This window comes from Drosophila hydei, unplaced genomic scaffold (assembly GCF_003285905.1).
Source record: "Drosophila hydei strain 15085-1641.00,03,60 unplaced genomic scaffold, DhydRS2 tig00000333-arrow-arrow-pilon, whole genome shotgun sequence".
Lineage (NCBI taxonomy): Eukaryota > Metazoa > Arthropoda > Insecta > Diptera > Drosophilidae > Drosophila > Drosophila hydei.
The window spans coordinates 62,757-80,166 of record NW_022045711.1 but is presented as its reverse complement, the minus strand read 5'-3'; the positions used below and the strand labels follow the sequence as shown (position 1 = coordinate 80,166).

Below are 17,410 nucleotides of genomic sequence, written 5' to 3'. Positions count from 1 at the left end.
GAATGTGCTCAACTGCGAGAAACATTGAACAAATACATAAACAATTACATATACATATACATACATACATATATAATCAGCTTATGATTTGATAGCAATGCTTCTGCCTACGTAATATACTTGATATATATACTACTTACCTATAAACGCCTATCCTAGTGCTCTTGCAATATCGTATTACAGTACGAATCATTGTTGTATATTAATTACTAACTAACTCTAAACTAAAATCAAATACTCGAGACACAAATCGAAGTGACAAACTCGTGGCACACTCTCTCTCACACTCGCATACCTATATATATATATATACATTCTGTGTATACATATATATATATATATATATATATATATTTATATACATTCCTATCTTTATGAACTTACAAAAACCTGTTGCATACATCTCAATCTACAAATCTATAAATAATTATAAATTTTTAGGACAAGTCATCGAATCAGGCTATGTCCTTGGCAATATTACGAGTGATACGATTAGTTCGAGTATTTCGAATATTTAAGTTATCTAGGCATTCGAAGGGTTTACAAATATTAGGACGAACTCTGAAAGCCTCAATGCGGGAATTAGGTTTACTTATATTTTTCTTATTTATAGGTAAGTTAACAACAAAACAGCCAACAAACCAATTACAAACAACAACCAACAAACAACAGCAACTAAACACACTCACACACACTTATACACACGCGCACACATACTTTATATACATATATTTTACACCTAACTGCTTACTTACAACAACAAAAAAGAAAAAAAAAAACAATCTTATGAATCTACTATTTTTTTGATACTAAACAACGACCTTTACGACAAGCGACCTGTACTCTAACAAACCCACTCCTTAAACAACTCAGTCCCGACCTATTTACCGCTTAGGAATACCACAACGTTATAGGAAAATATTAAACAAAGTCCTGCTAAAAATACTAAATATACCAACAAAATACCAGCTACAGTAATATTTTAATTATATACATTATATATATAATCTAAGTACATTACAAACAGCCAGCACATTTTGAACTCCTCACCATTTGTTTAAAACACGAAAATACCAAATATACCAATACACACATAAAATACAAAAAGAAGCAAACTATTCGATTTTATATCGAACGTATTATATACTAAGCCAATTTATATGCTTTTTAACAATTTTCATTTGTCATTTCAATTATCCAAAACCGAAACCAAACCAAAAACAAAAAACTCCCCAGAGCTCCAGATCGCATTGAAGATCATCTTTCAATCGAATGATCTTTTCTGTCTGTCAGTATTTTTGAGTGAATTCCCAAATACTTTTGCCTAGGATATATAAGATGAATTATCCATGCATATATACAAAGTGTATATACGTGCTCTACGATTCAATACAAGCTAAACTAAAGTAAACAATACATTAAAGTAATATATACTCTACAACTCTAGTTAATGCTAATTACTGCCTAACAATTACAGTATAGCTTACGTATACATGAAAATACCATCATGAATTAAACATGCCTATACAATATACGATTTATACTATTTATATACCTAACTAAACTAAACTAAACTAAACTATACTATACTATACGAAACCCAACTACTTAGTTACATAATACGCGTAGCTTATATAGTTAAATACCAGATGCAGCATACACTTAGGCGCCTCTAGAGCGTGATACCTATATATTAACAGCGAGATATATGATGTATGTGTAATTACCCGCTGCGATTATATCTATATATATACTATATAATATTGTCGTCTACTAATTAGCTTAAGTATTAGTAACCACAACAAACGAAAAACCCCGATTCTCTGTTTCCATTTATTTTTATATATATTTCTTGATTTCATTAACTTTTTGGTTTTTGGGCCCGGAACAGCTTTTAGCTAGTCGATAACAGTATTGGTATCAGTAAACGTAACAGTAAAATCGATACATGCACACATACATACCTACGTATATGTATGTATGCCAACTATAACATCCTTTTACATCGTCTTTTGGCTAGAAAACAAATCTAATGTCAATGTACTCGAATTTTAGTCTATTACTCCTGATATACTTTGACAGTGTAAAAACACGATTTTTATGGTTTTTATATGAACGCCCCAATCGCTTAAGTCGTTGGCAATTTTAAGGTTCCTACGTATTTTGTTGCAGTGTAAGGCTCAATTTAACTCCATTTCCATCGCCACGTCCATCGATAACTATGTATCATCTGTATTATATTTATCGATACCTGCTTTATTTACCCATCAACAAAACTGTCATATATTTTACTTCTTGTCCTTGTTTTCTGCACAAACTGCGCACGAAATGCCTTAAAATTGGCAAGCTTCTTTGCGTCGAATTGTCCAAGATGACACAAAATAAAAATGCTAGAAAAATACTAGACAAATACTAGATAAATACTAGAATTCTGATTTGAATTCAAATGAGAGTTTTCGAAAAATAAAACAATATTTTTTATAACATATACTTTACCTATATACATATATATATTTTGTATTGTTGTTCACGTTTTAACATAATCAAGTTGTTAACCGTAACCGTAACCGTAACCGTAACCGTACTCGTAATCGTACTCGTAATAGTAATCGTAATCGTAACCGTAACCGTACTCGTTATCGTATTTGTAAACGTAACTTCATCTACGTTGTTTTTGATGTCGTTTCTTTGGCTTTCATTTAGTTTTATAGTTTGTTGTTGTATCCGTTGACTAATTAATACTTACCATTAAATATGTATATATGATATATATAGTATATCGCCTACTACTTAACTATGATAAATATGAAAACAAAAAACCAAGATTATCTCAAGCAGAGGTCTCTCAGTTTGCGTTCGAGTTGAGTTTTGTCTGTGTTCGAATATCGTTTCGTTTAACATATTTTATTATTTTTGTTTCTATAGTTGCGTTGATTTTTTATGGCTAAACTAAAATGGCAGGATAGTTGGTTAAGTACTAGCGCCTGCTGTGCATCTCTAATAATACCTACATACAAATACATATATAATTACCTAGTTTAGAATAACTTTACAGAACTCACAAAAGAACGGAAATTCTAGAGCGCTCATGGAGAGATATTTCTTCACCGACGATGCGGCCAAATTGATATGCATTGAAACGACATATTCTCTGTATTTACTTTATTCTTTCATTTCGTATATCATTTGCCTTGCCGTAGTGTAGTATATATCTAACATATATACTTATATATTTATATATATATCTCATATTAACTAATATATTTACAAATATCGTATGTATTTCGTATTGTACAAAGTACCTATCTAGCTAGTTTCTCTGTTAAACTCTACAATTATGAAAATAGCGACAACAACAAAAAAATACCAAAAGATTACTAAATAATGTCATAATATACTAGATACTATAGTTAGTTGCAACAATCTAGAAGCATTACTAACCTAACATTAAACAAAGCAAAATAAGGCCAAGCAAATCGATTCATCGATAGATCGATAACTTGTCGTTTGCCTTTTGAGCTGATCAGCCAATAAACTACACAAATGTTGGCCAAATCGTAGAGTTGCGCTTGGGTCTCAACATTTGTGCACTGCACCTTCGGTCTGAGCCGAAGACTTTCGTTCTGAGCATTTCCCTATTTTTTCGATTTGTAATATTTTGCGATCTATTTATGTAAAACACACACTCCCACACACACATACGCTCCCACACACACATTTATCTATCTATATAACCCGAAACAGCCGACATACACAGACATACTTACTTGCCCAAGAACAAAGTGATCTACACAGTTTGTTTTTAACATTCTACTTCACTTGCAATATCTTTTTGTAACACCTTTTTATAGTTTCTGCACAGATTAATATCAAAGCCAAATACTATCTCTATATATATATTATGATATATATTATTATTATTATATATTAATATATATACCAGTAAAAGAAAACTCAAACCATAATCAGATAAACACACATACATAAAATACTAGAACTCTTTTTAATCAGCATCTTTAACTCGTAGTCGCTCATAGTCGACTGACGAGCACTCTATACATACTGTACACTACAATGAGCAGCTTTCGGGGCTCCTCTCATCCATATATGTATATATGTTGATATTGATCTCTTAAACAGTTCCCCAGCAGGTGAAAACGAGCTCAGACCCAAGCAGAAAACTAACTGAAATAAACTCTCTCTCTCACTCTCTCTCTCTCTCTCTGTCACTGTCTGTCTATACCTTTCTATCTCTCTCTCTCTCTATTCCTTATTATTATTATTTTATTATTATTATTTTTGTTTATATTCCACTCAACATATATGTGTATATATATATAAAATATTTAATGAAACTGAAACTAATCTATCGCTGATCTCTGTTTGAAATTGCGCCCAGGCGTTGTACTATTCTCATCGGCCGTTTATTTCGCGGAGGCTGGCAGCGAAAGTTCCTTTTTCAAGTCCATACCCGACGGATTCTGGTGGGCCGTGGTGACCATGACTACGGTGGGATATGGTGATATGAGGTACAACTTACAACTTACATCTACATCCAATCCAAACTGATAACAACAACAACAGCAACAACAAAATACCAACCAAAAATACCAATTCTAATAACAACTGCGCTGCCTTATTTGTGTGTCTACTCAACTAACCAAGATATTAACTGCTCCATGTAATATAATGCTAAAACTACTCTAGCGGTCTCTCTCTATCTCTTTCTCTCATTTAAATCTCTCTCTTTCTACCTCAAGCTCTTTTTCTCTCTCTCTCTCGCTCTCTCTTTCTGTCTTTTCTGTCATAATTTCTTTATTTATATTATATAATTGTTTCTGTCCCTATTCAATAATCAATTTGCTGTCTCTCTCTCTCTCTCTCGCTCTCCCTCTCTCTCTCTCTAATCATGTTATGTCCGTTTAGTTAATCCTGATCAAATGAAAATATATGAAAGACTGTATGTCAACTTCATGTCAAATATTTGTATCTCTCTCTTTCTCTGTCTCTATCTCTACCTCTGTCAATCAATATATATTTCTAAGCCATATCAAAGTTACAGTTAAGCTTTACAAAGCCATTGTCCGCCATTTAAATACATTTCTGAGTATTTCAAGTTCATGTCAATATCCTAATAGTTTTTCACATCTCTCTCTCTCTCTCTCGCATAAGGGAGTTCTGTCATACAGTTTCATATTCTCTCTTTTCTATTGTTTCATGTCTTTAATTTTTACCAAATCAAAATTTCATTCATCCCTCTATCTTTCTCATCTCAGACCTAATTCTCTGATATGGAGAGTTCTTAAAATTACGACTAGGCATATTTTCAGTCCGCCATATTCTTCCTGTGCAAATATGTATATAAATACCTTAATATGTATGTCTTACCTACTACTATTTACATTATATATATATGTATATATATATATATATATATATATATATATATATATATATATATATATATATTTATATATTTATATACATATATATATATATATATATAAATATATATATATATATTTATATGTACAACAATTCTTTAACTATAACTATACTCTCTGTGTATCCATAACTGTGTCTTCTTGTATTATCTGTGCCTTGTATAGCCTTATTTCTGTTCCTTGTCGTATTTTGTTGTTGTAATCGCTCGTTGTAATCCATGCTCCTTCTCGCTCTCTCGCGCGCTCTCTTCCTCTCTCTCTCTATGTTGCGCTCTCTTTCCCTTTCACTTTGTCCTCGTCGTTTATTTGGTCTATATAACGATCTCATTAACCAATCACTATTTCCATATATTTTATTTTAACTTTCTTTTATTGTTTTTTTTTTTTTTGCATTATTTTCTTAATTTATTTTCTGGTATTTTTTTTGGTTTTTAATTTTTTTTTTTTTTTTTTTTTTTTTTTTTTTTTTTTTTTTTTTTTCGTTTTTATTTCTTTATTTTGTTGCAGCTTATTGTCTTAGACTCTATAGCGCATTTAGCTCTAAACCTTAACTAATGGGAGGGCAGATATGCCAATTATTCTGCACTTGTAGCTACTATCTTAATTAGTTCTAATATTGTCTAGAGGATGCAATCTCTTCAGTCTTCGCCTATTGTTGTTTATAGCCAGGTTGCTTGCGAGATGGTTAGGATGCGCTGCAAGTCTGTCCGCGTATCTTGAACTGTGTCGCCCAATGAGTTCAGCAACTGTGGGAATTGCTAAATCCCTATGTAAGACTGAGTTTCTTACAAACCAGCTGGCTCCAGTCCATCTGCGTAGTGCTTTATTCTGCAGGGTCTGAATTTTGTTCCTTGTAGTCTTCGCCGAGGAGCCCCATAGAGAGATACCATATACGAAGGTTGGGACAACTATTGCCTTGTAGATGGCGGCCTTGCTGCTGTAAGACAACTTGCTTGAAGCTCTCAGCATCCAGTCGAGGGTTTTTAGCTTGCTTTTGCATTTTGAGGTTACTTGACTTATGTGCGCTTTAAAAGTCAGCCTTCTGTCAAGAGTGATACCAAGGTACTTTACTTTTGAGGCTTTGGGAATAGTGGGCCCCAATGCAACGCTTGGGCAATCTCCTCTTCTAGTGGCGAAGGTAGTATGTACAGACTTTTGTGCATTAATGGTGATACACCACCGTTTTGCCCAGCGTCCGAAAGAGTCCAGATATTTTTGTAGTGAGTCTGAAGCTTCTTGCGCAGATACGTGACGTGATAAGATGGCGGTGTCATCTGCATAGGTCGCTATGAGTACTGCATCTGTACTTCCTATATTTGGCTCGGGAGTTGGCATATCTCCTGTGAATAAAGTATAAAGTGTTGGGCCTAGAACACTACCCTGTGGTACTCCAGCCATAATTGGTCTAGTCAAGGATACTGTTTGCCCCCTTGACACTTGGAAGGTTCTTCCAATAAGGTATGAGGATAGCAACGCGAAAAATGGGGCTGGAAGGGTGGTCCTCACTTTCTGCAGCAGTCCCAGGTGCCAAACTCGATCAAACGCCTGTTTGATGTCTAAAAAGACGGCAGAGCAGTACATCTTTTCTTCAAAGGCTCCAAGGATATGGTGCACAACTCTGTGAACCTGTTCCGGTGTTCCATGCTGTCTCCTGAAGCCAAACTGATGGTTTGGAATGGCCTCCTGGCGTCCCAGATGTGTCAGTACTCGTTCCAGAAATATTCTTTCGAATATTTTGGAGAGTACTGGCAACAGGCTAATTGGTCTGTACGACTCAATTTCTCCCACGGGTTTGCCAGGCTTAGGAATCATCACAATCACGGCGCGCTTCCAGCAGGCTGGAAAGTGCCGGATGCGGAGCATGGCGTTGTACACCATAGTTATGTAGTCTATGGTGGAGTCAGGCAGTGCTCTAAGGACTCTGCCGTTTATTAGATCATATCCAGGGGATTTTTTTGCCTTCACTCTTCTGATGTGTTCAAGAACCTCTTCTTTTGTACATCCAGTTATCTGGTCTTCAGCTGGGAGGGGCGAGAGAACGATGTCTTCTGTTGCTTCGATTTCTGAGGCCTCTGCGGTAATCACCGGCGTGAATTGGTCTTGAAGGTGGTTTGCAAAAGCCTCAGCTTGAGCTTCGTCTCCAATGTGCCAGGAACCAGAAATGCTCCGAATGGGATGACGTCGTATTGGCTGCCGTTTGAGCTTTCTTGTAAATTTCCATAATTGAAACTCTGCGTCAGTGGGCGATTCAGCTCGTACCAGCGCATCGCTGATACACCTCTTTTGAAGCAGGGCGAGAGCAGCTTTAAGATGCCTCGTGGCTTCGTTGTACATGGATTTGGCATCAGGCGTGCGTAATCTTAACCAGCGTCTCCTGGCCCATCTTTTGTGTATTAGTAGGTGTTGGGCCTCCAAGGTGAGGGGGATGTTGTACGGAGACTGTTGTCTTGTTTGGCAAGATGGTGGGGCGGCTTGGTGCGCAGCTTTGACTATTTCTTCCTGCAGTTTGTTTGCTGCGTAGTCCACGTCTTCAGGAGTGTTAAGTTCCATTTCTATGTGCAAAGAGTAATGGAGCTCGCGCCTAAAGACTCCTAAATCTGATCCTGCTGGCAGTAGTTGTTTCCTAATGGGCAAGGGCTGTGGCTGCGCGTGGATTGTGACTATTAGTGGCAGGTGGTCAGAGGATAGGTCCAAGGATTCTTCAATGGTCAATTGCCGGTCACAGATGCCTTTGTAGACAGCGAAGTCGATTGCCGAGGGCCTGTGTCCATTAATTGGGTAACGGGTGGGGGCTCCAGTCGCCAATATGCTGAATTGTAAGTTTTGAATCGCCTCAAATATGACTTCTCCGCGACGATTCGCACTATTGCTTCCCCAAAATGGGTGCCATCCATTCCAGTCGCCGCCGATGAGGGTCTTATTCAACCTTTGGCCTAGAACCTGTTCCATGTGATGATCACACAGACCAGTGTTTGGCGGAAGATAAATTGACGCAACTTCGATCGCTCCAATAGACGTAGGCAGGGTGATGGCTGAGACCTGCATTGTTGCGTTGCAAATTGGCAGTAAAGGTGTATGCGGTATTGTTGCTCGTATGAGGATTGAGGATCCACCAAAGCAGTTTGCTCCTTCACCATGAGCCTGATAGTGTTCGTATCCGAAAATTTGTGTAGTGGGGCACTCATGAGTTTCTGTTATTAACATTATATCTATGTTTTCTTGTGAGAGAAACGCAGCCAGTTCCTGAGTCTTGTTTCTCAGGCCATTGGCGTTCCAGATACCCACACGTAAAGCCATTATTTGTAGGCAAGCTTGGTTATGATGGCCATTAAACTGTTTAGCATGGTTGCTTGTTGGGATTGTACTTCTCGCATCGCTTTGAGCTCGGCATTAATTGCGTCAAACTGACGTTGTTGTTGCTGAAGCATTTCAGTGAACAAAGTGTCACTTGTGGTATTCTTATTTGACGGTCCACCTCTAGCGGCCTGTGCGTAAGAAACACCACTAATAGGCGTTGCAAAGCTCGTGGCTTGGGTAATGCTCCGGGGCCTTGTAATTTCGGAAGCAGTACTCGGACCCGTAGACGGTGTTTGTGTGGGACTCCTTTTTTGTGCTGGGGATTGCAATTTGCGCAACCGCTTGTATACTTGGCAGCCCTTATAGTTGGCTGGGTGCTGTAACTCACAGTGCACACAAGTTGGTGCCTGGTCCTTTTCGCGGGTGCAGTCTTTGGATGCGTGTTTCCCGGCGCAACGCACACATCTGGGAGCTTTGTGGCAGTAGCGTTGTGTGTGTCCAAATTCTTGACAGCGATGGCATTGTGTCAGGTCGTTGTATCTTCTTGGCAGTTCCACTGTGCAGCGTTGCCTGCAGACAACTCGAATGTCCAAAATTTCTTTGTTGTTGGGGGCCTGAGCCACGTCAACAAAAAATATATTTAGCGGTGTTTTGTCCATACGGCTCAGTGGGTTGTGCACATTTGTAATTGTGTGGCCTTTGGTTTCCAATTCCTTTTTAATTAGTGTTGTATCAGTGCTGGAGTGAAGCCCTTTGAACACGACTCTATATGGTTTGTCCTCCTTAAGCTGGTAGCAGTGGAACTCCAATTCCAGCTTAGTAAAGTGGTCTATAACTCTGCGATAGTCCTCACTGCATTGGGTTAATACACCTATGTTATTCTTCTTTGGCTTAATTACGTATGATTTAGCATCAATTACTTTATCTATTATCTGTTGAAGTAGGGCCACAGACTTGATGTTTGGACACCATATGGGGGGCGGACGAGGTTTCGGAGTAGTTTGCTGGTCGGTCAATACTGGGGCTTCTGGAGCTACAGGTGATTCGCTGTAGTCTTCATCTTCTTCTACGAGCAGTGAAAATCGATTTTCTGATATTAATGCTGCATTGCTGGTGCTTGGTTCGTCGAAGATGAGCCTTTTCTTGATGGTTTTTGGTGAATTTGGCTGTTTACGTTTCGTGTTTTTGTTGTTAGTGATGCCTTGCACGGAGGCGATATCTATTTTTGAGTTTATTGGCATGATGGAGGCTTGCCTATTTGCCATCACAACGTTAAGCTGGGCTTGCATTTCTGCATTTACCTTTACAGCTGTAGCGAGGTTATTGACATTAGATGTCATCGCGGATTGTGCTTTTGAGTGCAGGCGCACTCGCGCCAAGCGACGAAATTTCGTAAATTGCAATTAAAGCAATTGAGTTACGCGGAAGCAAGCGATAAGAAAACGCTGCGTGTGCGGTTTTTGTTGCTGTTGCGTTGAAGAATGCACCGCAAAGTTCTATTTTTAGAACTCTGCAGCAGTAGAGCTTAAGCGAAGGCTGTTCGAATTCACGTCTTTACAGGTCGAACGACTGATCGCGATTGGTTTTTAATTTACTTTCAGAACTGGTTTCGTTTGCTCTTTTGTTATGTGAACTTTTTTGGCATGTTCCGCACCTCAATTTTCTCTCTCGTGCTCTTCCATTTCGTTCGTCTCGTTCTGTTCTTCAGTTTCCCCAAATGTCCCCCAAGCAGAATAATTAACTAACCAACCATAGTCGAATGCCATACACAAAACAAATAAAACATTCAACATTTGAACTCAAATTCATATCGTCATCGTCATGGCCGTCGCCGTCGTCGCCGTCGTCGTCGTCGTCGTTTTCGTTGAGCTCTTCTGACTGCAATATCACCATATTTCTAGACCCAGGGGCTTGGCACACCGGAAACCAGAATTTGATTAATTGCTCTTGAACAGTTCTGCCCACTCGTTTCTTTTCTGCTTGGGACTGTCGTGGCTCAGTTTATTTTTGCATAGAATCCAAAACTCTTTTCGTACAACACTGACACACATTTCTCTTATTATAGGCGTCTAACGAGCTGCAAGGCGTGCTACACAATGGCGTTGCAGCCATAACTAGGAATGTCATAACGTTCCGGCACCGGTTCCGGTTCCGGATTCAGTTGTTAACTGTGTTCCGTTTTGTCCGCTGTTTGGCCGGCTCATCAGCCACTCCGTTAACTCATTGTGTAGCGCGCTCTACAGAGCAAACAGACACTCACACACACACACAGACAAAAACTCAAACACACTCACACACACAGTCTCACACACACACATTTGTAGTTACACATGTAGAGAGAATTATCTGCCGGACCGTTCATACGTATCCAGCCTGAGACTTTTTATCACAGACAAGGACTTGCCCGGACGCCAAGCCGAATCTCCAATAAACAAACTATTTTTATTTCAAATCTTTTTGAGTTAAAAAATATAATATATATATTAAAAAAAAAAAAACATTTATATGATAAAGTAAAACAAAAAAAAAAACAACAATTACTTATGCTTATGAATTTATCGAGTCGGAACCAATGCAAAGCAATTTCTCCCATCAATTTTTTTAGGCGTCGTACTCTTCTCATCAGCGGTTTATTTTGCGGAAGCTGGAAGCGAAAATTCCTTCTTCAAGTCCATACCCGATGCATTTTGGTGGGCAGTCGTTACCATGACCACCGTTGGATATGGTGACATGACGTATGCAAATCTATACAATTACAATTCTAACTTTTCTGATTACGATTCTGTTTATGTTCGACTTTACGATTTTGTTTTCGATTCTGAGTATGATTTCCATTACACTTACAAGTCTTTCGTTCGTTTAACGTGCGTGCTAATTGCGCTCAAGTGTTGTCATTTACTTATTAACTGTTTCGCCAAGCCAAGCTTTTTAGTTACTTCTTATCACAAACTAACCAAGCCTCACAATACTCTATTAATTCAAAAGAAGAAGAGACTCTACGAGTTCGTTTGCTTTATGCGTTATGTATTATGGTTTTGATTTGCGATTGCTAAACTTGATTTGACTCGTTGCGCTATTTCGTTCCATTCCAATTCGTTTCGTTTCATTTCGTTTCGTTTCGTTTCATTTCCGTTTCGTTTCCTTTCTTATATTCTCACACCGCCTATATACCTAACTGTCTACTTAATATCTTGTGTTGCCAACGTGTTCTATTACCGTTCCGTTCCGTTTCGTTCCGTTGCGTACCGTTCTGTTCTGTTCTGTTATGGTTCAATTCAACGACAGCCTTAAGCAAAAGCAAATTTTCCAGTTGACCCCAATTGCAAAAACTTGCCTTTGCCTAAGGCGAACGCAATTGAACGAAAAGTGCTTAGAAAAGCTCTATTTAATCAGTTTTTCTATTCATAATCAATGTAACGTTGTGTCGTTGTTTAGTTCACATAAAGTCCAAACAAAGAAACCAGTAAAAAAAAAGAAATCCATCTACACACACTCTCTCACACAGACACATCTGTCATGCAGTGCTTAGTTATCGATAAACTCCCTCGATAACCTCATCTGAATTTCACATCCACATGCGTATATATACATTGCAGTTGAAAGTATTTTAACTAACTCGACTTGCGTATATAGTGCGGCATGCCAAGCCATGCTTGCAGCAACAGCTGCCTGGCCGTGGCCATAGCTAATCGATCGATTGATCGATAGACAAACCGATACAATTAACACAAGTTGCGCAATTTTTTTAGCTCTGCTCTTATCGAACGCATGCTGCATGTCCCTCATATATATATATGCCAAATACCCATGCCAATGAGCAAAATAACACAGATACAGCCACACACACACGCACACAAAGTTAGTCAGCCGTAACCGTGCCTAATGTCCTAATCCAACGCCTTCAAACTATGCCAAAACAATCTGCCTGGCTCGTGCAATAGAATAACCGCAACTTGCCACATGCTCCTGTCGTCCAAGCAACCCACACCAACCCTCCCCGCCCCCCTCTGGCCTATGCCCCCATCCACAAGTTGCGCCTAACTTTGAGTAGTTCTGTCACAAGACATTTCGTAACACAAACACAGACACACACACACACAAAACTTTCTGCTTTCTCTCTCTCTCGCTGTCTGTCTCTCTCTCTCTCTATCTGTTTCTATCACTCTCGCACTCTGTTTAACACGTTGTGCACCTGTATAACTCGCCCGTTATAATGTTATAATGCATATGTATATACGCACACACAGACACTAACACACACACACAGAAACAAACAACCATGCCGTCTTAGCAATTTATATATATATATATATAATCTAACACACTTATGAAAAAAGAAGGAAACCCTAACCCAAAGCCTATGCAAAAAAAAGACAAAAAAACAGAAAAACAAAAAAAAATTTATATATAGAATCCACCAAAAACCACTCGTAACGCTAATCGTTCTAAGTGTTGTGCCTAATTTCGAGTACTCTTTGCTAAACTATTATTTCGTTTTACTGTTTCTACTGCTATTGCCTATAACCAAATATACTCGTACTTGTATACGTACATTATCTATAATGCAATCAAAAAAAAAAAAAAAAAAAAAAAAAAAAAAAAAAAAAACAAGTAAAAACAATATATATATATATATCTATATACAATATAAGAAAAATGTATCTCAAGCATAACCTAAAAACTAAAATTGAAAAAAGAATCGATAGTTTTACTTTACATTTCTTATATATTTGTATTTTCATTTTATTTATCGTTCGTTCGATAACATCGCTCGCATCATCCAAAACAAACAAACAAAAATCCAAAAATCAAATCTATTTATATATATATATAAATATATATATATCTGCATATATATATCTATACCTCAAATCGATTTAACTACAAAATAAACCAAATCTAAAAAAATATAAACGTAATATAAAAAACAACCACCTAAAAAACCGATAAAAATCCAAAACAAAAATCACCCGAAAATTAACCTTTACAAACAAACACGCCAAAAAAATATACGGAAAATTTATGGAAAATTGAACGAAAATTGGAATTAAAAAAAAAAACGAAACAAAACAAAAAACGCATTGAAATTCGTTTGACACACGATATGCAACCAAATGAAATGAAATTGAATTGATATCGATCAACGATAAACGATAAACGATAAAAATATGAACATAACAAAACAGACCCGTCGGCGTTTGGGGCAAAATTGTGGGATCATTGTGTGCGATCGCTGGTGTGCTGACAATCGCACTGCCCGTACCGGTTATCGTCAGTAATTTCAATTACTTCTATCACCGCGAAACGGATCAGGAGGAGATGCAGAGCCAAAACTTTAATCATGTTACTAGTTGTCCATATTTGCCAGGTACATTAGGTAAGTTGAAATGTGCACTGTGCCTCGACTATCTTCCACTCTACTACTCGATATCACAATCACATTCGACTGGACGATTGCCAAGTAAAATCACACTCACACACACACACAACACACACACGCAGACACAGTAAACACAGTAAACTCGTACTCGTACACACACGCACACGGACCCACACACCCACACACACACACGCACACAGACACAGTCGCCTGCACATCTACTGAACACTGAATGGAATCCAATTTGAATAAAAATAGAAACATTTACGAAGAAAGAAACGAATCGTAGGCATTAGACGTATGCGTGATGCGTCGGCGTTGCCGTACTGAGCGAGCCGCCTAGGCTGGCCCTGCCCTGCCAATCTGGCAACGCTGGCAGCGGTGCGTGCAAAACGTACGCATCAGCGCACACCGTATTGCCAAATGTGACGGGGCGAACGCCCACACGCCCGCATCTGGCAACACTGTGTGCTGTGCATGGACCTACCAAATACGTACCTTACACGTACTGTGTGTTTTGTGTGTAAACAAGAACTACAACAAAAAGCATTTTTGTAATTAATACATTACAACTGTATGTGTGATCTCCTCTTTCTCTCTTCTCTCTCTCTCTTCTTTTTGTTTCTCTCTTTATTCCGTCAAATCGTAATGCAAATTCGATCGATAACTATATCGATATCGATATAACCTCAACCTGAACCTCAACCTGAACAATTGTTTGTAATAAAAAAAAATTAATGAAATGAAATAATTACCCACAATCCGATACCGTAACCGCATCCGAAATTCTCTATGTATATTACCTTCTTCCCCCTTCCCGACGTATCCAATTCGTTCCGTGCCCGCATCCCTTCCATCACCCATCCATGCTCGATATCACTGTTACACACGCCCACACACCCACACACACACACACGCACACTCAATTTTGTTAAACACTGCGACAACTACAACAACTACAACAACCAAACAACCAAACAACGTTCAACAACACTAAACAAATGCATAAAACTACAAGTAGGTCAACACTTGAAGAAATCATCGTTGTCTGAGTCCTCATCGGATATGATGGATTTGGATGATGGTGTTGAATCGACGCCAGGATTAACTGAAACGCATCCTGGACGCAGTGGAGCAGCTCCATTTTTGGGAGCCACACAGATGCAGCTGCAGCCGCCGCCAGCGCAGCAGCAGCAGCAGCAGCAGCAGCAGCTACAACAGCTGCAACTGCAGCAGCAGAACGGCTTCAAGCAGATGCAGTCAACAATAAGCGTCAGCGCAGCTACAGGCAGCGCCGGGAGCAGCCTCACAATGAGGCACAACAATGCGCTGGCTGTTAGCATCGAGACCGACGTTTGACTACTGGGTAAGTGTTCGCTTTGACTCACTTACACACACACACACTCTCTCCCCCTTCCCCTCCCTCTCTCTCACTGTCTCTCTCTATCTGTATCTCTCCGTCATTCCCTTTAAATCAAATCATATGTAAAGCATTTCACATGCTTCTCTAAGCGCCAAATTATCATATAGAGCTATATTTCTATCTCTTATCCCTACCCTCTGTTTTTGCTCTTTTTCTCTCTCTCTCTCTCTCTCTCTGCCTCTCACTCACTTTCAACATCCAACTCTCTGTCTTGAGCACAAGTCTTGATTCCCATATCGTTTGCACAAATATCAAAACTTCAACAAATTTGTACTATAAAACTATAATGATGTTAGCTGAATGTGAGATTTGCCAACACTAGATTTGTGTTCAGCTCAAAGCAGTGTTGTACAGCTGCTAAATTAGTAGAGTCAGCATTGAGCAAGTGCTTCCACAGACTTTCAATATTTTAATTGCAATAGGCTCTAAACAGCGTTGTTCAGCCATTAGAAATCGGGCAATTTGGCCTGACTATGTCTACACAAATTGATGGTAAATTTTGCAACACTGCAACACATTCAACTAACGTCATTAGAATCTTAATTTTTTACAATAAAATCAGAGTGATGCTGGCTAAATGTGACATTGTCCAACACTGGAAATGTTTTAAGTGTTGCAAAAGTATGAAAAGCTTGTTTCAGAATGCATTTATCAACACAACTTAAGTTGATTAGTCTCCCAACACTAATCGAACGCCAAACTTGAGTCACATTCAGCTAATGTCACTCAACCATATATGAATATCAAACTGAACAATCGTATGCTAAATAACTCTCTCTCTCTCTCTATTAATTCGTAAACAATTGAAGCTTATTGATTTTTTATAAAAATTAAACTATTTTCTCTTTTTTTTCTATCCACGCGCGCGCTCTCTTGCTCCCTCCCACGCGATATGACCCATATACGTTTGCCCCAATCTAATTATATTTATATATATAAACCTTTATATATATATATATATATATAAACACTATATTAACATATGATTCTGTATTACCTTATGTATTATATATTTGTTACGTCTATGGGCTGGCATCTATATCTATATATCTATAACTATATCGAATATATGTATATCGATTGATCGTGGGGCAGTTAAATTGATGTTAAGTGGTATAAGATTGGCCTTGTCAAGTGTTACGTTGGATGCCAGAAACGACTACAAAAGCTGTTTAAGTTTAATTTAAGTAGAACAAATAACAAACAAATTTAAACTATTGCTAAATTTAAATTAAATTTAATTAAACTAAAATTTAAAATTTAACAACACAAAAAGGCAAAAAAATACAAAAAAAAAATAAAATAAAATAATATATAAATATATATATATATGTATATATATATATATATGTATATATACATATATATATATATATATATATATATATATATTATAAATAATTATATATAAAATTAATAATTTACTGCGTAAAGAATTACCTAAACTTTAAACACATAAAAGCATCGAAAAAAAATCATAATAAATAAACTATATATAAAAACAAATAAAATAAAGGAAGCAGAAGAACAAAAGAAAAGGAAAGGAAAAGCTAATTAAATTTAATTGAATCACTCAATAGAAATTACCAGAACCGCGATCCCGGCTAATGCAAAGGAAAACGTAATGGCAAAAGCTAGGAAAATACATACAGGTAGGCCTTAAATACACACACACACACACACGCAGAGAGACAAATGGAAGTTCCAACTTAAAGCTGTTCCAGCCAGAGTACAATAACGTTAAGCACAGAGACTTGTTCACAGTTGGAACTAGTTGAAGCTAGTTCACGAAACAGCTCAGTTCCTTGTAGGTGAGGCATCAGCCGAGGCAGGGTACAGTAACTAAAGAGCCTAGTGATGCAAAAT

General features: G+C 37.8%; 1 protein-coding gene across 8 annotated transcripts in view; it reads left to right on the top strand.

The window, feature by feature from the left end:
* Positions 1 to 16,743, top strand: part of LOC111602868 (potassium voltage-gated channel protein Shaker) — a 152,139-nt gene extending 135,396 nt beyond the window's left edge. For 4 of the 8 annotated variants that reach the window (XM_030224016.1, XM_030224019.1, XM_023320193.2 and 1 more), the window contains exons 8-12: positions 442 to 613; positions 11,347 to 11,476; positions 13,928 to 14,118; positions 15,140 to 15,487; positions 16,640 to 16,743. In XM_030224016.1, coding sequence (XP_030079876.1) covers positions 442 to 613; positions 11,347 to 11,476; positions 13,928 to 14,118; positions 15,140 to 15,480 — 834 coding nt within the window. In that variant the 3' untranslated portion in view covers positions 15,481 to 15,487; positions 16,640 to 16,743. Of the gene's footprint in view, positions 1 to 441; positions 614 to 4,399; positions 4,530 to 11,346; positions 11,477 to 13,927; positions 14,119 to 15,139; positions 15,488 to 16,639 lie in introns of all 8 variants that reach the window. The other 4 variants (XM_030224017.1, XM_030224018.1, XM_023320190.2 and 1 more) reach the window with 2 other exon arrangements.
* The last annotated feature ends 667 nt before the right edge of the window (positions 16,744 to 17,410 follow it).